At 41.3% G+C, this 22,655-nt stretch overlaps 2 protein-coding genes across 6 annotated transcripts in view; one reads left to right on the top strand and one right to left on the bottom strand.

Annotated features, from left to right (window-relative positions):
* Positions 1 to 1,248, bottom strand: part of FAM114A2 (family with sequence similarity 114 member A2) — a 36,081-nt gene extending 34,833 nt beyond the window's left edge. Inside the window, exon 1 of one of the 2 annotated variants that reach the window (XM_047868871.1) lies at positions 1,195 to 1,248. The gene's annotated coding sequence lies outside the window, so the exon portion shown is untranslated. Of the gene's footprint in view, positions 1 to 684; positions 1,037 to 1,194 lie in introns of those variants that run through there. The other variant, XM_047868863.1, reaches the window with a different exon arrangement.
* A 36-nt stretch (positions 1,249 to 1,284) lies between these two features.
* Positions 1,285 to 20,832, top strand: MFAP3 (microfibril associated protein 3). 4 transcript variants are annotated; one of them, XM_047872270.1, is made up of 4 exons: positions 1,291 to 1,328; positions 9,673 to 9,762; positions 13,298 to 13,761; positions 16,508 to 20,832. In XM_047872270.1, the coding sequence occupies exons 3-4, from the start codon at positions 13,467 to 13,469 to the stop codon at positions 17,299 to 17,301; spliced, it is 1,089 nt and encodes a 362-aa protein (XP_047728226.1). In that variant the 5' UTR covers positions 1,291 to 1,328; positions 9,673 to 9,762; positions 13,298 to 13,466; the 3' UTR covers positions 17,302 to 20,832. The 4 variants fall into 4 exon arrangements, with proteins under 4 accessions (XP_047728232.1, XP_047728226.1, XP_047728241.1 ...); XM_047872276.1 differs by lacking the exon at positions 9,673 to 9,762 and having other exon boundaries at positions 1,285 to 1,328; XM_047872285.1 differs by lacking the exons at positions 1,291 to 1,328; positions 9,673 to 9,762 and adding an exon at positions 9,808 to 10,027.
* Positions 20,833 to 22,655: the final 1,823 nt, after the last annotated feature.

Here is a 22,655-nt window from a genome sequence, read left to right as displayed (position 1 = left end):
CACACAGGCATTTTATTATCTCACATCCTGGAACAGGGCACCTGCAGATAAGGGGCAACTACTATACAGTATATATAACAAACATATTACATAAGTAATTTATATGATTTTATAGAAGACTGGAAAGACATAGTTCAAAACGTTAAATACTGGTTATCTCTATTTTTTCACTTGTGCCACAACGACTTAATGAGCACCTAGAATTTGCTAGACATTTGGCTAGGTGGAAAGGCGCTGGCTGTTCACATTATCATTACCATCGCTTTCATTATTAGAATAGCTGTGCTATCCCTGTTCTTAATGGATTCATACTCTAACAGGAAAGGGAGGGGGTAATAAATTTCAGCTATATGGCACTGCACTATTTAATGTTTCTGTAAGTTTTCCAAACATCCTATAATGTGTTATTTTCAAAAGTGGAGTGAAAAGACTCCAAGAGCTGAAACATTGCAAGTAAAATTAAATGGCTGACTCATATTTCTTAAAAATATAAATGTACACATTTACATGTACACATATATAGATATATACCTCTCCCCATTTTCCCTGGAAACTTCCAGCCGCACAGTTACCAAAATGGAAAGGGTTTAGCTTAGCAGCTACAAGTACGGGCTCCGGAATTAGACTTTCTTCCAACTTTGGGGGGGGGGGGGGGGCGCGGTAACTGCGACAAAGTCAGTTCACCTTGCTAGCTGCGTCTCCGTTTCCTCAACAGTAACACAGGCTACAACACCTGCCTGGCAGGGTTCCTACAAAGGTTCCTCCACACGGGGTACGCGAAGGGCTCTCGGAACAGAGACTGGCACATAGGTAACAGTTGCTATTAGGACGGAGGCGGTGATTGTATCATTACTGTCATTATTAACACAGCTTTCTCTAGACGGACAGACAGCAGACGTCCTCACTTGTTCGCACACACAAGACCAGATCCCAAACCGGAGCTCTGGGATCAACAAGCACTCCCAACTTCTCCGACGCTGAAAACGACGAAGAGTTCCGCACACAAGCGTAGCGCTTCAACAACCAAAGCGCTTTATAGGCTCCGCGTCCAGCCGTGGGAGGGTCGGCCGCCCAGCCCCAGGCCACCTCCTGCCCCTACCCAGCCACCTAGACCGCCCGGCCCCGAACCCCCAACCCCCGCACCCCGCCTGCCTCCTCCCTAGAAACCCACACCCACTCCCCAGCCACCCTCACCCGGACCACGGCTGCCGAATAGCTGCTCCTGCTGCCCCGGAAGTAGTCGCTCAGCGCGGAGTTGGTCCCGCCTGCTCGAGAGCACTTCCGGGTCAAGCCACCGCTCGGGCAGGAACAAGCTGAGTGCCAGTCTGGTAAGTGAAGGCTCGGTCGGGGTCGTGCGACGGAGGTACTGGAGGTGCTGAGGCATGGGTTTGAACCGGTGGGTCGGGGTCCGACGTGAAGGGGGCTAGGATGTCCGCCGTCCTTTTGAACGCCAGGCCTGAGCTGCGGGAGTTCAGCCATCGTATGTTTACTGAGCATAAGCTACCTGCCAGGTACCACCCTGGGGGCCTGGGACACACTGGATTTCAAGCCGTCTATGGCCCTGCCCCCTAGTAGTTGACATTCTGGAGCGAGGCCGACCTTAAACAAGTCAACAAGCAACACTCATATCTAAAATAGTAAATAAAAAGATGGTTGTGAGTACTTTAAAGAAAATTAAACAGCATAATGTGATGGAACAAAGGGAGTAATCCTTATGAAGATCTCGAGAGCATTTGAGGCAGAAGGAATAGCAAGTGCAAAGGCCTTATAGTGGTAACAAACTTAAAAAGGTCAAGGAAAAGAAAAAAGGCTACTGTTACGGGCCCAAAAAAAGAGGAAGGAAAATGAGGCCAGAGACTTGAATGAGCCAAATCTTGTAGTGTCTATGAGCCAGTACAAGGAGTTTGACTTTTATTTGGAGAACATTTGGAAACAATTGAAGGTTTCTATGCAGAAGAGTGAAATGCTCTGATTTATGACTTTAAGATTATAACTGACCATCAGAAAGATACATCTCTTCCGTTGTCTTTGAGCAGGGAGGATGCATGAAACTCGGACTAAAAGCCAGAAAAGCATTATAGAAACCTTCATTGTATAGATGTGAATAATTAAGTCCCAGAAAGGTGAAGGGATGTGGTCTTTTTAACAACCGGTCTTCCAGCTTCCATCTTGTTGCCTTCAGAATTAACATCTCAATGTCCATATATAATAATTGTCACTTCCTGAAACCATTCAGATTCCTTTGCTTTTGATGGTAGTTCTTTAAACTTAAGGGCATTGCAATCACCTGGTAGCTTGTTAAAAATGCCTATTCCAGGGGCGCCTGGGTGGCGCAGTCGGTTGAGCGTCCGACTTCAGCCAGGTCACGATCTCGCGGTCTGTGAGTTCGAGCCCCGCGTCAGGCTCTGGGCTGATGGCTCAGAGCCTGGAGCCTGTTTCCGATTCTGTGTCTCCCTCTCTCTCTGCCCCTCCCCCGTTCATGCCCTGTCTCTCTCTGTCCCCCCAAAAAATAAATAAACGTTGAAAAAAAAATTTTTTTTAAATGCCTATTCCAAAAAACAAACAAAAAACCCATAGAAGTATAAAATAGGTAGTTTCCTCTGATTTTCTGTGGCAATAGAAATTGCATGGAATTTGGGGTTTAAGTACGAAAGTGAATTGGTAAGTCACTTAACCATGTCTTTAATCTTACACTTAAAATGTTGCTGCCAAAAAAAAGTGGTGGGGGCCGCCTGGGTGGCTCAGTTTGTTAGGCAGCCAACTTCGGCTCAGGTCATGATCTCACAGTCTGTGGGTTCAAGCCCCACGTCAAACTCTGTGCTGACAGCTCAGAGCCTGGAGCTGATTGGGGTTCTCTGTCTCTCTCTCTCTCTCTCTCTCTCTCTCTGTCTCTCTCTCTCTGCCCTTTCCTCACGCATGCGCTCTCTCTCAAAAAATGAACAAACATTTTTAAAAAATTTTAAATGCTGCCACTGATAATTTTAGCAGCAGCTTTCAAACTTTCTGGTCCCAGGATCCCTTTACACTTTTAAAACTTACTAAGAACAAGGAGTTTGTGTGTGTGTTGTATCTATCAATATTCACCGTTTTAGATATCAAGACAACTTGCAGAAGTATATTTAAAAAAATGTGTTATGTGTTAAAATAAATAGTATTTCTATGAACAATATTTTCCAAAACAAAAAATCATTAAGAATGCCATTGCTTTACATTTTTACAGCTCTTTTTAACATCTTCATAGAAGATAGCTAGATTCTCATATCTCCTGCGTTCATTCTTTTGTCATAGCACTCATCATGTAGCCTCTGGACAGTTGCACCATATTGGATGAGAATGAGAATGTAAAGGGAAATAAGATCCTAGTATTATTATGAAAATCATTTTGGAGAAGTTTTAGGTACCCCAGAGGCCCTTGTACCACACTTTGAGAATCACTGGATTGCAATATTGTTAGGACAATCAAAGGAAATATGGGCTTGATTTGTAAGTCATTAAAACTACATGCACATTAAAAAGCAGATGCTCAGGCCTTGCCCTTAGAGATGCCAAATCAGTAAATCTGAGTGGGACCAACAAATCTTCATCTTTAACAAGCACCACAGATTAAGTTGATGTAAGTTCTCAACGCAGTTTAGGAAAACCAGTTAAAGACCAAATCCACTCTAGAGTGTTTCCCCCACTAAGATTTTAAAAGCTGTATTTCCATATCTTCAAAAATCTCCATTAATGCTTCCCAGAGTCTGAGACCAAAAAACAAACAAAAAAACAAAACCAAAGAAGTGAAAAATAGGTAGTTTCCTCTGATTTTCTGTGGCAATAGCAATTGCATGGAATTGGGGGTGTACATATGGAAAAGTGACTTAGTAAGTCACTTAACGTAAGTCTAGGACTCTGGAAAGTCAGTAAGGAATTTGTAGCAAGTACCTTCCTGACCGCCAAGTTGATCGGGCATCGGAATTCAAAATGTTGAATCCCATGCTATGTCAAAGGCTGAGAAAGTTTTTAGACCCTCATCTTTAAGCTTACAGTCTTTTGGATAGATACATATCTGATAGAAGAAGGAAACTGATAAGTCTTACAATTGAATACTCTCAGTGTGTAGGTGACTTACAGAGCAAAAGAATTCATCCAAAATTAAGAGGGTAATGTGACAATTTAAGTGAGAGGGCTTCTTGAATAAGGTGAAATTGGAGTCGGATACTGTAGAGGGTGGAATTTCCGCAGGAAGATATTGTTGGGGAGGGGCAGGAAGTTTTAAGCAAAGGGGACAATTAGAACCAGAACTTTTTTTTTTTTTACATTAAGAAAACAATTTTATTTACAACAGTATCAAAAAGAAAAAATACGTAGGAATCTTTAACAATATAGAACCAGACCTTTAAAATAAAAAGTTATTTGGAGACATTGGAGAGTAAAACAAGTATAGTTAAGGCTTTGAGCCATGACAAGAAGCTGGGAAGATTATAGGATTTAAGCAAAGAAGGGAATGATAGTGATAATCAGCCTCTAGATGAGGAAACAGACCACTATAGATCATAGCTGATTGGTGACAGAGGTGTAACTAAAAAACAGACTTCTAGATCCATTCATTCCTTCAGCAAACAATTATTCTGCACACAGGCACTATTGGGCTCCATCCAGCAACTTCTGTTCTGCCTCCTGAAACCTCCTGGAGAATTGTGGATGCCTGACCAACATTTGAAGTTTATCTTTTGGGCAGTGGAAAATCAATAGATTTTTAAATCATCTTGACTTTCTTGGATGTGTGTTCAGGACCAGTTCTGAGAGGATCAGTGTTTGGGGTAGGGTTGGAGTTAATGAGACCCATTTAGAAATTAAAAGAATAGTGTGGTACCCAGGTAAGGTAAAAGGACTGTGACCTTGGGTGGGACACCATATGATTTAATTGAAAAACGCCTAGGAAGTGGAAAAATAATACCAATGGCATGTATTTATAATATACCCACATTCGTTCACAACTACTGTATGAGGTCATTACTCTTAAAATAACCTTGTAGATGTGAAAACTAAGGCCTCTCAAGCCATGGCTTCATCCAGGGATAAGATCAGGCAGGTCAGTCCATGCTTCTTACCAAGGAGCCATGATGATCTTATAACTTTGATCTTGCAAAATTGAAAGGATTATATCGTGTGGCTATCATCTAAAATGGGTATACGCTGCACAAGTAGATTAAGGGCGAGAATAAGAAGTTCTATTTTAGTTATATGGACTTTGATTTTTTGGACTATAGAAAAAAAAAATTGGGTAAGGAGATCGTAAATCTAGGCCCCTGACATTGATCTTTGCCATTTGCATCCAGTGGCTCAGCAAATGCTTATGGCAGAAGGATGTAAGTCACAGTTACAGAAAATAATTGTGGGTTTAAAGCAAAGCTCCAATAAGTACAGAGGACGGTGTTTTTCAGTGGGCCAGAAAATACGCTGAAGTTTGAGCTGAGTGCCCAAATGCTAGCTATGAGGTGTGTGATGGCACTAAGATATCCTTGGGAGCATAAGGGCCATTTGAATTAGGAACTTTTCAGAAAATGACCCTCACAATGGTGATTTCTGTTTGAATATTACTAACCTTTCTATGTTTCAGATCTCTGTTTTTTATGTTTGTTTTTTGCAAAGGATGGAAGAGTGCTAAAAATCTATTCTTCATTTGCTTTTTCTCCCCCTTGCCAATTTGGAATGCCACTTTGACCATTGTGTGCCAGGCATGGGGAACTTCTCCATTTTTCAAGTGTAACAGTGCAGGCAGAGAAGAGTGGATGAGCTGTAAATACAAGCTAGAGCCCATTTAATTATGGAGAATAAAGCATTAATATCTCCGTATACTTAAAATCAATACCATCTGGGCATCAGTGTTTCCCTGCTTTGTGTTATCTCAGAACTATTTGTACAAATAGCACTTTCTTCAGCCAACTTAATATTGAGCCACGAGAACGGAAATCAGCCACATTACTTCCTTATTTACTCCTGTTCAGAATTGGAGCAGGATGGAAATATTTCTTCTCTCAGAAGCTGGCAGAAAAAGCAACAAGGCAATCTGTTAGTCATGACAGCGTAAACGCTTTCTTTTCTTTTCTTTCTTTCTTATGATATAGCCATATTGAGAATGGTTCTGTCAGGTAAAATCATCTAAATTTCTGATTATTCATGATCCTAGAAAAGCTGATATTTTACTGTATCTAAAAGATGAAAAAGGAGTTAGATTAAATTTGAGTATCACTTTTCTATTATTCTTACTAATGCTGAAGGAAGGTAATAAAACATTCTACCAAGTGACTTCACCCACAAGCATAGCATAGGCCTTTTTAACTGTAAGAAGGTGGCACTTTGATTTTCCTTTTTGAACTCTCCTCTTAGCCTCCAAATGTCAGCTGCAGCATTAAGAAATAGTAGACATGGGCACCTGGGTGGCTCAGTCAGTTAAGCCTCCGACTTAAGCTCAGGTCATGGTCTCACGGGTTCATGAGTTTGAGCCCCACGTCGGCCTTTGTGCTGACAGCTCAGGGCCTGGAACTTGCTTCAGATTCTGTGTCTCCCTCTCTCTCTGCCCCTCCCCCCACCAATAAACATTAAAAAAAAATTTTTAATTAAAAAAAAATGAGGGGCGCCTGGGTGGCGCAGTCAGTTAAGCGTCCGACTTCAGCCAGGTCACGATCTCGCGGTCCGTGAGTTCGAGCCCCTCGTCAGGCTCTGGGCTGATGGCTCAGAGCCTGGAGCCTGTTTCCGATTCTGTGTCTCCCTCTCTCTCTGCCCCTCCCCCGTTCATGCTCTGTCTCTCTCTGTCCCCAAAATAAATAAAAACGTTAAAAAAAAAAATGAAATAGCAAGTATGATATTATTATGGGAAGTCCCAAAACTAGTTCGTAAATTCCTGGACATCCCTTGCAGTACCCAGTATTTCATCTTGCACATGATGGGCCTGTGATTTAGCTGTTTGAAAATGCACCAGAATGAGTAGCATGGTCATAGTCAATGTAATTTTTGTTGAAAGTAGCAGACTGATTCTGACACAAGTAAAAGGAAATTTAATATGAAGAGTTATTCTGATCCTAAGGGTGATTTGTTCCTTTACTCTTTTTTCTGCTTCTGTCACCGTCTTGGACCCATCCATACCTTTGCCACTTTTTTCTCTCCCAGCTGCTCAACAGCATCTTATTTGCAAATGGGTTGTGTCTTTTAGTAGCTCAGACTAGAAGTACTTTGTGTTCGGGATGTCCATGGTAGGAGCACAAAGTGCCTGGGCTGAGTCTGCCTTTATTGACCAGACATATTGCTCTCCTGGCACAAAATCAGCGTACCAGGCTACTTCTGCCACCTTAGACTTTGACCTAAGGGCAGTTTAAGGGTGTTCATAGTGTTTTTCTAAACCCTGTCTTGTAGGTTTCTTGAAACTTCTAGTAAAGGCAAATGGTTGTGTCTGTACAGAACAGAACCGTAAATCTTGGCCACATGGGCAGCTGGAGCACTGCACTCAGGTGTACAAAGAGGAGAGGAGGTGGAAATCCACAATGAGGATTGCCAGGTAGCCACAGCCACACTTTAATCACTTTTGCTGAATTTAATCTTTTTTCTCCTACTTAACCATTTCTCCATTTCCTTTCTTGTTTTTACACTCAGTCTTAATTTTTGTGGATTTAATTTTGAAAGAAACTGAATAAAGATGTTTATTTCTTTAAAAAAAAAAAAAAAAGTCACATTGGAGGAAGGAAGCAGAATTTTGTCAGAAGCCAGAGCAGCACTTCGGTCAGTCTCTTTCTCTTCCCCTCTGCTCTCCTTCCCCTCCCCTTCCACTACCCCCCACCCCCCACTCCCCCATCTCTCTCTTTCTCCATCCCTGTTGTCCTGTCTCTCTGCTTTTCTTTGTATGTGGCCCAAACTGGACTGCCTCAACACCTTCTCTTCCTCACATTGGCCCTAACCCGGCCACTGTGTCTCAATTCTAAATTCCAAGATCAAAGCTTCTTGTTAGTTAGTCAGCCGAAGGGTTGACTTCCTCCAGGGCCCCAGAACATAGAGGCAGGTCTCACAAAAGGGAAGGGTAAGCTAGGCACATCACAACCAAGATTCTTGGCCACAAACTCAGAGTGCATAAAAACCATGTAATGTATCTTGGCTGGACTCCAAGTTCAGTTTACAGTGCCTGTTTGAGCCATATTATTGCAGAATAGTATTTGCCATGAGCAGAAGAAAAATATGAAATTTAAAGTTACAGATTGAAATTACATAATAATGTTTCCCCTCTCCAACATTTTTATTTTTTTTTAATTTTTTCTAATATTTATTTATTTTTGGGAGAGCGTAAGTGGGGGAGGGGCAGAGAGGAGGACAGAGGGTCCAAAGTGGGCTCTGCGCTGACAGGCTGACAGCAGCGAGCCCCATGTGGGGCTCAAACTCACGAACTGCAGAATCATGACATGAGCAGAAAACAGAGGGACACTCAACAGGCTGAGCCACCCAGGCGCCCCGCCTCTCCAAGATTTTTAAATGGTTGCATAGTATTCTGAGTAGAAGTGTTTCATTTATCTTAAATAATGATTTTACCATCAGCTGTAGATTTTAGCACAGTATCTGAAAGGACAATCGGTAATAATAACTAGAGGGGCGCCTGGGTAGCTCCAGATGGTTAAGCGTCTGACTCTTGATTTCGGCTCAGGTCCTGATCTCGCAGTTTCCTGAGTTCAAGCCCAGCATGGGGCTCTGTGCTGACAGCGTGGAGCCTGTTTAGGATTCTTCCTCTTTCTCTGCCCTGCCCACTTGCACCCTGTCTGACTCTCAAAATAAATAAATAAACTTAAAAAAAAATTAACTAGAGGTTATTTAGTAATTACTACTACCAGACTCTGCTTTATATATACTATTTTCTTCAAGCCTCACAATAGTCCAATAAGAACAGGTACTATTATTTTCCCTATTTTATTTTTTTAAAAAAAATTTTTTTTCAACGTTTATTTATTTTTGGGACAGAGAGAGACAGAGCATGAACGGGGGAGGGGCAGAGAGAGAGGGAGACACAGAATCGGAAACAGGCTCCAGGCTCTGAGCCATCAGCCCAGAGCCCGACGCGGGGCTCGAACTCACGGACCGCGAGATCGTGACCTGGCTGAGGTCGGACGCTTAACCGACTGCGCCACCCAGGCTCCCCTATTTTCCCTATTTTAAAGATGAGAGCACTGGGGCACAGAGAGATTAGGTCATTTACAAAAGTTGCAGGGCTGGTTAGAGTCCATCAGGATTCAAATCTAGGAAATCTGGCTCTAGAGACTGTTCTCTGAACTTCTCTCTGTTATTCTGCCTTTCTCAGAAGCCTGCAATTATGTTGATCCAGGGTAACCTAAGTCCAGAATAGAAAGTGAGTAATAGTTCTCTCTTATTGGAAGTGTTCAAACAGCCTGCAGCACCATTAGGCAATGCTGTCGTAGAGGAAATAAGGAAGTGTAGTCCTAGTCTCTGGATGCCAGTCCATGGATCCTCTGCCTCAAGATCATCCAGGGAGCTAATTAGACACCATAAATTCCAAGTTCCAAGTCCAGAGGTTCTTACTAGGTCTGGGGCGGGACCCAGGAATCTATATTTTTAACAAGCTCTGTGGATATTAGTAGTCAACCTGGCTTAGATACTGTGGGCTTATAATCTTTTATCCCTACTATTATCTCCTAGGACAAGATGGCGATGAAGACTTTGGGAGTTGGGGTTGACTTAAGGACTGACTGCCTTTAGGCACTATGCCTCTCAAGTTCTCTGGACATTGTTAGTATCGGCCGTCTCAGAATATAATAAGTGCTAGTAAATGCACGTCAGTTTGCATAATTATCCCTGTTGCATAACATTCTTCAATTTACAAAGATACATCGCGCACTATCAAATTTAAACTAATCTCCATGAGTAAATATTTATTGAACATGTGCTAGTTTTGAGGTATAGCAATAAAAATATAGTCCTTTGCTTAAGGAACTGACTCATAGGTGAGATGGGGTAGACTCCCTAGCAATACAAGCAGCGCATACCAAAGCCGGTGAGTAGTGTAATGGTGAGAGCTACAGGGGCTTGGGGGAAAGCCACCCTGTGTCCAGGCATACTCTGGATTCATGTGGAATGGAGAGCCAGCACTGGAGAGGAGACCCAGGGAAGCTGCATGAAGGGATTCCACACAGCAATAACACTGCCAGGACACCGCTTGCCCCACAGCCCTCCATATAGAGGCTATTTATTCTTCCAAAGCTGCTGCATCTCCGTAGGGAGAGGGAATCCATTTTCTTCTGGTTCCAGTGTCTTCTACTCTAGCTGCCTGGATCCTGGGCGGACATGACCTTTCCTACAGGTGATCTACCCCACTCTTGAGCTTCCAGGCTATTTGATCCCTTCATCTTGGACACTGGTCTTCTTCACTCACTTCAGGCTCCTATTCCAGTTCCCAAAGTCCACCTCCAGTTTTGCTGTTGGCCCAGACTGCTTCCTGAATCAGGAAGCTGACCCAGCACACTGTCCACCCTTTCTCATTACACCACCTGTAGCTCTTTCTCCTGAACACCTCCTAACCAGTGATCCCTCTGCTTTTTCCCTGTCCCTTTACTAGGACACTTCTCTTCCATTCACAATCCCTATTTATCCCTCACGTACTGTTGCACACCTCACTTTCTCAAGAAGGCTTTCCGTGACAAGGTTAGCTCCCCACATTGGGTACTTCTGTAGCATCCTGTACTTTCTCTTGGGCAGCATTTACCATATTTTGTATGTAATTAGTGTCTATGTCCCCTGCCAGACTGAGCTCCATGAAGTCAGAGGTGGTGTCTGTAATACATAGAAAGTGCTCCATGGATGCAAGAGAATAGATGAAAATGTATACCTCTAGTCTAAAATTGTGGTTCTGAACTCAGTGGTGGAACCAGTGGGAAAGAGGAGGAGGATGGCTGGATAAGAAATGAGGTAGTATTAGAATGAAGTGGAGTTGTGGGTGTTTTATTTGTTTTGTTTTGTTTTTCCTGACAAAGAGAGGAGGCCTCTGGCTCAGAGCCTTTAGCAGACAGCAGTTAATAACACTGCTTTGTTTTCATCACGTTTATGTGTACAGTTACTTTTATTTACAGATGTGATATAGACTCTCCTTTTAAAATAAATGATTTAATCATATGCAGGATTTAAGAAACAAAGCAGATGAGCATAGGAGAAGGGAAGGAAAAATAAGATAAAAACAGAGGGAAGCAAACCATAAGAGACTCTTAAATGCAAAGAACAAACAGGGTTGCTGGAGGGGTGTTGGGTGGGGGGATGGGCTAAATGTGTGATGGGCATTAAGGAGGGCACTTGTTGGGATGAGCACTGAGTGTTATATGTTAGTGCTGAATCACTGGGTTCTACTCCTGAAGCCATTATTACACCATATAGTAACTAGAATCTAAATAAAAAATTTAAAAAATAATTTAAAAAAGGTATGAAAGCAAAATAATGAGTTGACTTAAAGAAAAAGCATAAATAATAATAATAATTTTGTATACTGATGTTGAAAAAAAAAAACCATTTTGGAAATGGCCAGTAGAAGAAAGGAATGAAATTGGGAAAATGCTGACTTGGATGCAGCCACAGGAACTCTTGATGACAGTCCTAGGGAAGACTGGAGCACTTTTTCAGCACAGTCGTTTCCTATCACCATTGAGAACCCATCATCTAGAATAAAGGACAAAAATCATGTCCACTGGTTGTTGTATGTATTGTACTGAAAAAGAGCTTGGGAGCTCACACGTCAGGGCCCAGCACAGTGCCTGGCTTATGACAGTCACTCAATAAATGTGATTTCCATTGTTTCTACTCACCACTCTGTCCCACTAGAGACCAGGATTCTCCTGCTAACATATAGGATAGCCTAAAGGAGCATGTCACTGACATGAATGGATTAAATCACATAATTTCCAAAATCCCCTCCAATGCCCAAGGTGTTTCCTTTAGTGTCATTTTACTTGGGTTTGGGAAGGAAATAGAGGTAAACACATGTGTTCAATCTATGTATAGCAAAGTCTGAAGTCCTTCGTTTTACTCTAAATAGTCTGTTCTTAAATGTTAAAGATATAGCAAGATTTAGAAAATTATTATTATTATTCAGCCAACCTTTCAAGGGCTAATGAAAATTAAATGACATTTACAACTTACTATGATTCAGACTTTGAGGAGTTTAATGGCTAAATACAATGATCCATTGCTTTTTATGTTCTGTGATCAAGCAGCCTTTGTGTAAGTATAAAGGGGAGTCATTTCCAAAACTAATTATTTTGGGCCTTTGTAAGAAATAAAGTTAGGCATTTCATCCTGTCTTTTAAAGAAATAGAAGTTGAAATTTTTCTTTGAGAGTCATTGATTTAAAAGAGGAACCAGATTAACAGGAAGATGATCATAATCACATAAACTCTTAGACTGGGATATTTTGTTCTTTGTTCATGGTATTTTGTTTGTCTGGCAATCTTTCCCTGTACTTTATGTTTGCATTTCTACCAAGTAGATATTTAAGATGTCAATTCCTCCCTTAGCTTATTTGGCAGACTTTGAGCTAAAACTTGGTATTCTCACAAACTGTTAAATATGCTGTATTTTGTCTCTTGATATCAAAGAAACTATTAATGGAAAATTCTTTTGTCTAACATTCTTGCTCAAGAGGGAGATCCTAAAGCCTCAGAAGTCAGTAACTGTGTATGTAGTAGTACGGTTTTCTTTCTAATATTGAAACAAACAAAAAAACTACCTTAAGTATCCCTGCATTATTTAAAGCTAATATTTTATGTACTTGGATTGCTCAAATTTTGAGCTCCAGGCTCATGATTATAATGTACCAGTTGATTTACATTATTGATATAACAACAGATGGTAATGACGCAGGTTGAAATAAAAGATCATTAAGCTAAATATTTTAGCTTTCATTGGCTCCCTGTTGCCTAAGATTTGTCAGAGTGAAATAGAATCACAGCCTTTCAGAACTAGAAGAGTCTTTAGAGAGGTCTCATCTAGTCTTTGATTTGACGGATGAGAAAACGGCTGAGGGAGAATACTACTTGCCAAGGTCTTATTGCTTGTTAGTAGCAAAGCTAGGACCAGAATCTAGGTCTGCCTGCCATTTCCTAATTCAGTGCTTTTTTCTACTGTCTCTCTGAGATTTTTAGGTGGGTGTTCTTTCTGTTTTGCTCCCTGATGTCAGTGCCAATTATTCTAATCAATTTCACATCTCTTCTTTTCTAGAACATAGAATTTCACCCTGTTGTGAGTCTTTGTTGGCTAAACTTTATATCTGGCTTTCTTTTAGGTTGGTCTCCACTCACATCTTTTAATCTTGAAGATTTCAAAATACAGCGGAATCTCCCACTTTTTTGGAAAACTCCAATACCAAGCCATAAATTACCCACCGTGCTCTTGTTATAGTATAGAAGCTTTTGAGTTCTCCAAATCTAAACAAGATTTTCTCCCATTTTTCCATGAAGCCACATTGTTGTTTATTCACTTTAGTGGTGAGTGTTATTGTGCCAGCAGCTTTTGTTTTGGAAGATGTAGGCTTCAACCAAATGGCCCCACTGGGAGCAAATCATAGCTCTTTCAATTCATCATTTCCTCCAAGCTTTGAACTCTCAGCAGGTTCCCACTCAGGAGACGATGTTATCATAGCCAAAGAGGGAACTAGTGTTTCAATTGAGTGTCTTCTCACAGTCGACCACTATGAAGATGTCCGTTGGTACAACTCAAAAGGACAGCAACTGGATGGCAGAGGCAGAGGTAACTAATCAAGGTTACTCATTTCCTGTTACTTCTGTCTTCTTGGTTGTATGACATGTTCCACAAAGAAAGCTCAATGATGAGGTGCCAAGGGAATAGTTAAAACTTTTGGAAGGCCTGGAGTATTTCTGATAGGTATCAGAGAAAGCAAAATAATTATAATTGCTTAACCAGAAGAAGAAAGAATAGTTGTAAATTTAAAAGGTGTTCACATGTGGAGCACGTGGGTGGCTCAGTTGGTTGAGCGTCCGACTTGGCTCAGGTCATGATCTCATAGTTCATGAGTTCGAGCCCCACGTCCGGCTCTGTGCTGATAGCTCAGACCTTGGAACCTGCCTCAGATTCTGCGTCTCCCTCTCTCTCTGCCCCTCCCCCGCTCATGCTCACATGCGCACACTCTGATAAATAAATAAACATTAAAAAAAATTTTTTTCTGGGGCGCCTGGGTGGCGCAGTCTGTTAAGCCTCCGACTTCAGCCAGGTCACGATCTCGCGGTCCGTGAGTTCGAGCCCTGCGTCAGGCTCCGGGCTGATGGCTCGGAGCCTGGAGCCTGTTTCCGATTCTGTGTCTCCCTCTCTCTCTGCCCCTCCCCGTTCATGCTCTGTCTCTCTCTGTCCCAAAAATAAATAAACATTGAAAAAAAAAAATTTTTTTTTTTTTAAATTTTTTTCTAAGGTGTTCACTTGATGACAAGGAGCTATTGTCTCTCCTCTTGCTGAGCTGGTTTCCTTATTCATTGAAGGTAGACTACATCAGGTCTGCTGTAGACAGCTGTACAGGCTACGCACCGCACAACCCCGTTGACCTAGACTGTATTGTGCACAATACAGTGTGGTAGCCCTATGTGCATACAACAGGAAGGGGGTTGGCTAAGCTTAAGTAAGTTTGTCATAAATTTTAAAATTTTGTTTGGAAATGAGTTACTAAATATTTTAGAGAAAATCCAGGATTTTTTTTTTTAAAGATTATAGCTCTGTGCATAAAACTTAAAGTCCCTCTGAGAATTAGAAGGGCACTGAGGAGGAGCTCTGTAAGCCCTTCCAGCTCAATTTTTTTCATGCTATACCTTAATTTATTTGAAAACAGGAGAACTTCTCTTGTATTTTTTGCCTCTCAGTCTTAAAAATCGCCCAAACAGCATAATCGACCAAGGTGTAATTTTTGACAGATTTTTATTTGATTGTGCTGTTAGTAAACCTGTGAACACATCTTAGAGCACTACTTCCTTAACTGGTATTCTACTGGAAAGATCTTTTTAAAGACTACTTGCATTAAAGTACCTCAAAAAGAAATCACCATGAAAATCAATGGGATAAAGATTAAATTCTGGGATACTCACAAGCTACACTTTCAGAAAAGGCCCTTCTTGTCTTTTTTGCTAGAAAGCTACTCTCACCTCTTGGAATATAAAGGATATTTGCTTATTCATATTAGAATGGAAAATGGAAGAAGAGACAGATGGTGTTTTCTTTTAAAGTCTATGCTAAACATTTTAACTTTCTATAAACTGAATAACTGGCCACCAAGGGATTGAAGAGTCTGAACTGTTAGAACAGAACATTTTTAATCAGCTTCTGAAGAATGTAGATCTATTGAATCGGGATCTCTAGAGTGGTGCCCAGAATGTGTATTTTGAACATGATTTAGGGTTTCACATATGGACCCATTCGTCTAGACTGTTATTTCCTTTGGCTCTAGGATCCAGACCAAACGCGTGTGAGATTTGAATTATTCAGTCAGTGTGATCATTACAGCCTGAATGCATAAACAAAGCCTAGGTTAGCAGGGGACCAGCCAAGTGGAATGGCAGTTTCATTTTCCTGTTTTGCCTTTACTTTGAAAACCACCAGCATCTATCATTGATGCTTTCAGTAACAGCCCTGGAAAATTTTATTAAGTTTTATGAATCTCTAGTGAGAGGAGTTTAAAGAGCATGTCAGTCTAGTATAAGGTTCATAAATCTTGAGCTATTATCAGCAAGTAAGCTGGAGAGTTTACATTGTGGTCGTAGTACAGTGGCTGATGAATGGAGTGTATGTACTTCATCATACTTTGGATTCATAGGATATCCTTCTCATAGCTCCCAAGTTCGTAGAACAGCAGCTTGTGGAATAATGAATATATTCATAGCTACATATTTCTCTTTTTTTTTATGTTAGTGTAGTGATAGCTTCTAAATGTAACTGTAGAATTTAGATAAATTTTGATGACAATAAAAATGGGCATAATCCAGAGTGCTTACTAATTGATGTGCCATTCATGTCAGGAAGGAAGACTTTGATTCCCTTTTTTAAGTTCCTGGCTGTTTATTTTATTTTATTTTTTTTTTTTTTTAAATTTTTTTTTTCAACGTTTATTTATTTTTGGGACAGAGAGAGACAGAGCATGAACGGGGGAGGGGCAGAGAGAGAGGGAGACACAGAATCGGAAACAGGCTCCAGGCTCTGAGCCATCAGCCCAGAGCCCGACGCGGGGCTCGAACTCACGGACCGCGAGATCGTGACCTGGCTGAAGTCGGACGCTTAACCGACTGCGCCACCCAGGCGCCCCAAGTTCCTGGCTGTTTAAATTCCTACTGTGGACATAAAAGTCTGCCCTTTCTTACGTGATGTATACAAGTAGCAGAACCTAATAGAAGACTTGAGTTAAGGCACTCTCATGAAGAGACGGAGTATTGGTAAGGTGGTCGGCATATTCAGTAATATTCTTTATGCTGTAATTTTTTTGTGTCTGTTGGGTTATCAGGTGGAAAATGGTTGGTTTCTGATAACTTCCTGAATATCACCAGCGTAGCCTTCGATGACCGAGGGCTCTACACGTGTTTCACCGCCTCTCCAATTCATGCCTCCTACTCCGTCACCCTGCGCGTTATCTTCACCTCAGGAGACATGAGTGTCTACTACATGGTTGTTTGCCTCATTGCCTTTACCATCACCCTCATCTTGAATGTCACGCGGCTGTGCATGATGAGCAGCCATCTTCGTAAGACAGAGAAGGCCATCAACGAATTCTTCAGAACTGAAGGGGCCGAGAAGCTGCAGAAGGCCTTTGAGATTGCAAAGCGCATCCCCATCATCACGTCAGCCAAAACTCTGGAGCTCGCCAAAGTCACACAGTTTAAGACCATGGAGTTTGCTCGTTATATCGAAGAGCTGGCAAGAAGCGTCCCTCTTCCGCCCCTTATTCTAAACTGTCGGGCCTTCGTTGAGGAGATGTTCGAGGCCGTGCGAGTGGACGACCCTGATGACATGGGAGAAAGAATTAAAGAGAGACCTGCCTTGAACGCTCAAGGTGGCATCTATGTCATTAACCCAGAGATGGGCCGGAGTAATTCACCGGGAGGAGACTCAGATGACGGTTCTCTGAATGAACAAGGCCAGGAAATAGCAGTTCAGGTTTCTGTCCACCTTCAGTCAGAAACCAAAAGTATTGATACAGATTCCCAAGATAGCAGTCATTTCAGCCCACCTGATGATACAGGATCTGCCGAATTGAACTCTTACTCCAAAGATGGGACATATGAAAGCCATCAGCTGTGAGCGATCCCAGTACCTACGAAAACTGCTCTCACAAGAGGAACTTGTTTCATGCAGGAAGTAACATTTTTACCAAAAGATGACTGGGGTTTTCCCTCTTGTTAATATTAAGCACATCAGAATGTGAACTATTGCCAAAATCTTTGTAAAATTTTCTGTGTTTTTCATATCTATTTCTTAGTCATGTTTCTGGAGCTTGATTAAGTGACACGTGTTAAGATTTAAAGGAGCCTGAGAAAGAAACAAAATGGAGAAAGTACCACACTAAAAGTTCCATGGCTTCTCTTCTGGTCATGCTTCATCCAGCGGTTAGGGCTGACACTTATCTTGAGGCCTCAGTTTTCCCACCAATAAGACGAGGGATTTGCATTAGGTATCTAAAGTCATTTGTAACTTCTTACCTGTCCCCTTTAAACCAACAGAATTATCAGCACATCTCTAAATAAACCCTTCCCTAGACTTTAAGTCCTTTTTATGGAAAGGACCAAGCTTAGACCTTATTTTGTGATTTAGATTCCCACACCGATGCCATGGCGCATAGAGGTCTGGGTGTTTTTCAGATATTTCACCATGTGGAGTGTGCAATTGTATGTGCTAGGTTGAATCTCTTTAGTGTCACCCATGTCTGTATTACACAGATATTAAGGAGCTAACTGCTCATTAATAAACTACTTTCCATGAGTACATTGGTCCTTTTGGGGAGTGTAGCATGTCTTTTTAACTTATCGAAGCAGCATTTAGTTTATTGAGCTGGCAGTGATTTCCCAACTGATCTCCAAAAGTGAGCAATTTGTTCTTAAGGAATAATGTCTTCAGTGCTTTTAGAATAAGGAACAACATCAGATCACCTATCCTCTATTTCTGGTAAATCATGGATTTTGACATTTCTGTTCATAGAATTTCTCAGGCTTTCCATTTTTGAAAGTTCTGGACTCTGTAATAGGGTTCTGTATTTGGGATCCCATTCCAGGGGGAAACTCAGAGCTGGGTTCCTCTTGAGACTTCTGTCAACACTCTTGCCCTCCTTGATCGTAAATATGGTGCTAAAGGCTGCATGCCTCCTTGTTTGGTTTGTTTTTTAATATTGTTGATGTTTTTATTTTTGTGTATTTCAGATACAGAGTTCTGAGCTAGGACTGCTTTTGTGGTCTTTCTGAGAAGCACTAACCTGAAATAAGATTAGATAATGGTGTGTGGTATCTGTGAGTATATTAAATATGTAGACATAGATATAGGTACCAGTGTATAGATATATACAAACACACAAATGATCTAGATATAAAGAGGGAGAAAAATTATGGATGGGGCCACCTGATTCAGCTGTGTATAATGAACACTTAAGACCGTATTTCTTGCCTGGCTGAGGACTGATACAATAGAATTGTAAATACTCTTCAGAATAATTTCCTCAGCTACAGGAAGCTTGGTGTCATACGATTTTTAAGAACTTGGCTGTGGAGCTCCGTTTGGTGCTTCATGTGTCTTCATTTGGCTTCTGATTATCGAAGCATTCCTTGAACTAGAGGTTCCTGAGGGAAATGTTCAGAGGAGGTTTTATCAGGATTTTAATTTAAGGTTTCGTATGGAGGAAAGCGAGGAGATAGAGAGCGTAACCAGATAGAACTCATACCTCCCTTTGTCCAGGCTTATCGGAAGTAATACATCTCTTCTGGATAGCGTGAATGAATCAATGTGTAGTTTTATCAGATGGCATTACGGATAAAGATGATAATGCTGCCTTTTCTGTCTCTCAGGCTGTTTCCATGGAAACCTCCAGAGCCAAACAAAAGCTACCAATCATTTAGCCAAAGCTTGCCTTGGCTCATAAACCTGCATGTCTTTAAGGAATGCTGTTTTCATACATTTGGCTGTGAGAGCAAGGGCTCCTCACCGTACTCTAGATTATAGAACACTTTTTGCCTTCCCAGGCTGTTTCTTTTGAGAAATTAAAAATGCTAAAAGTCCCTTGTCTGAGGTCTGTTCCCTGAACATCCCTCCGATCTTCAGATAGTACCTCCAGCCCCATCCCAGTATAGCGACTTTGCAGTCATCTAGACTCATGTTAAAAAGAGAATGGATTTATCCCACCACCTGTTCTCATGATGGACATGAGTGTCTGGAACCATAGATATATTTAATGGTCACAGCCCTGGGAAACAGGACTTTGGAAAAATATAACAAATAATGAAAAAAATCGAGATGTTTACAAAAATACTGTATAACAATTAGGTATAGGCTACTCCAGTTTGTTCTGGTTAGATTATTTTAGAAATACAGTGGTGATTTAATTTGATGGCCAAAGTAATTGGATCACTTTGGATATTCCAGATTATGGTGCCAGTGGTAAAGAATTACAGCAGTCAGAATTTAATTGGAGTTTTTCTAAAGCTAGTTTCCAAGAGGAAGAAAACGACACGTTAATATTTTCTGTATCTAATCAAATACTCTTCATATATAATTAATAGTCTCATGTTCTGTTTTTATAAAATCCTTAACCTTTTGAACTTAAACTACAGTCTAAGTCTTTTGACAACAACTGTGGTGTAATTAATCTTTTGTTTCACTGGATTTTATGGTTAGTGAAAATGTCTTTACTCCGCAAATGTATTTAAATAGTTCTCTCATCTCATTTATAAATTTTGTATTGTGACTTACCTTATTGTCCTTATGAAATGACAGGATGGCTTTGTGAAATAAATTTGCCAAAAATAGATATGTCAACATTTTTATAGATTATTTGCCAGCTGAAACCAGACAGGCATCTTTTGAGTTGATACCCGCGTTGAGTTTTAGCCTATCCTCAAAGTTGAATCTGTTTTGATAGTTAAACTCTTGATTCAGAACCAGTGAGCACTTATATTTACTACCAATTACCTTGATATAAATACCTTAGGAGTTGCTGATCTGGAATGGTGAAAAGGTTCCTGGCTTCTTTGCCTCGCTTAGCATGCATTTTGAAGTCAAAGCACGCTGCTTTCTGTGTGGTCCTCCAGCCTCAGTGAACCCCTGGTGCAGTCCCCTCCATGTCCTCCCTGCATGTAGTTTCACCCTAGATCAGACTCTGTCTCCCTTGTCCCAGAGTGTCACGGGAGCATGGCATGCTTGTTCTCCAGAGCACAGCCGGTCATGGGTGCTAGCCTTGTCTCCACACACCAGCACTTCTCACACAAGTATATCATAATTCCTGAGTCACCAGTAAGAGAACACAGCCTTTTCTCATGTAAGTCGGGAATTTTGAAAATGCTCATGTTTATACATAAACTCCTAGCTTCTCAATGTTCTCAACATTTCATAAAAGTGCGTATTATTTCGTATGGTTCAGATGATGTTCGGTCACCATTTTAATAAATACTTACATTATAATTTTGTCCTTTCTTTAAAAAAAGTCATGCTTGAATATAATTTATTAAATGTTCAATGGACTGTTATTTCATTTGTCTGAAATCTTCTATCATGATCTTCATTTTTATGTGTGATGGAACTTGATGTTAATGATTTTAAACAGGAGTCAAAATGAATTCAACTTGGATTCTACCATGGCTCTGCATTTTAATTTTACAAATACTTAATATGCATCTACATGTTTTTGATACTATGGGCCATATTGAGATGGGTGTCTTGCCCACAGTTACATGAAGATGCAGTTACCAGACCAACTGTAGCAATTGTTCACTTCTGAGATAAAGCATTCCTGACAAAGACAAGAGCTTGAGCAAAGACCTAAAGAGGGTTTAGCACGTTTTGGAAAACATGATTAGTATGTAAGGTCTGGTGAGATTTGGCACGCGGGAGGGGTACCTCTGGTACAGGCAAATGCCCGCAGTCCCATGGGAGTGAAAGGTGATGACAGAAAAGCACAGGATCTCAGGAGACAGGCAAAGGGAACAGGTAAAGGTCGACTCACTATCTAAATACCACAGATCTGTCACTCTTAGAATGAAAACCTAGTTCCTACCTCCCCATGGCAAAAGGTCACTGGACTTAGAGTCCTGATACCACCACTAGCCATGTAACAATGTGATTTGGCCTCTCTGGACTTAAGAATTGGAGTTGTCGATACCTAGCTCACAAAATTAACATGAGGATTAAATAAAGCAACATGTAAGCAAACACTGTGCTAACTGTAACCTGCCATAGAGTGTAAGGGGTCAATAATCATGCATCCAGAGTGTCAGCCTTGTTAGTAGCCATGACTGGTTACACTTAGACTCAACTAAAAATTCCTCCAGTTCTCTCTCAGTCACAGTTAACATGTGGCTGCATGCCATAGAAAACCAGTTGTGGTGGCTTACCCAAATAAGAGGTTTATTATTCTCAAATAACAAGTCCAGACGAAGTCATTCCAAGGCTCAAGTCCAGCACTAAGGACTCAGGCTAGTTTTAGATTCCTCTTCACCCTTAGCATGTGGCTTTCATCCACATGGTCATAAGATGTCTTGGATTGGGTTCCCAGGAGGGCCTCAGACCCAGGATTCATCTGCAAGTAGTTTATTTGGAAGGTGATCCCAAGAAGGTAGGAGAGTAGGGAAGTGAGACAGGGAAAAGAAAGCCAATCCAGGGTGCATTAATGAGTGGGTTACTGATTTGGGCAAGTGGTGTTAAGTCCCACTGGGGACTTCAGGGAGTTCTGTCTGCCCCCAGTGTATGGAGTTCATGCCTCAAAGCTCCCACCTGAAAGCCAAGAAGCTCAGATACGTATGCACCAGCTCCTACCTGTCATTGAGGGCTATTCCCAAGTTCACTAACTGGTACTTTCAACCTGCCACACACAGGCTGGCATGATCCTATAACCAGCAAAAGCCCTCAGTAGAGTCACAGGAGCTTTCAGGAGGCAAAGAACTTGAGCAAAGACCTAATATCCTATTGAATATAGGAATGGTGAGTGTCAAGGGGTTATGGATGGAACACTGACAACACCTGCTACACAGGACAGCTCCTTCACCTTCAGTAACATGTCTATATTGCAGGCAGGGGGAAGGTTAGAAGGGCAAAGGGCAAAGACACATAGCAGTGAGTCTACCTTTTTATCAAGATGACAGCTTTCCTGAAGCCTCCTCACCTGACTCCTGTTACTCAGCTGCCAGATCTGGACTACATGGCTACCTGTCATAACTGTCAGAAAACCTGGGGAGATGCATATGTGTATTTTTTTTTAACTGGATACATTGCCTTAAAGGGTTCCATTACTAAGAAAGGAGGGTAAGAATGGAAGCTGTAGGCAGCTGGTAATGTGCGGCAAGGTCACCTTCCCATGAATTACAGGAACAAGATGTGGTTCTGTAGTGGATAAAGTTGCAAGCCATGTTCCTTGAAGATATTCACATGCATCAACAAAGCAAGAATCAGAAGCAGTAAAT

The sequence above is a fragment of the Prionailurus viverrinus genome, chromosome A1 (assembly GCF_022837055.1).
Source record: "Prionailurus viverrinus isolate Anna chromosome A1, UM_Priviv_1.0, whole genome shotgun sequence".
NCBI classification, from domain to species: Eukaryota; Metazoa; Chordata; class Mammalia; order Carnivora; family Felidae; genus Prionailurus; species Prionailurus viverrinus.
This window is presented reverse-complemented; position numbering and strand designations above follow the sequence as displayed.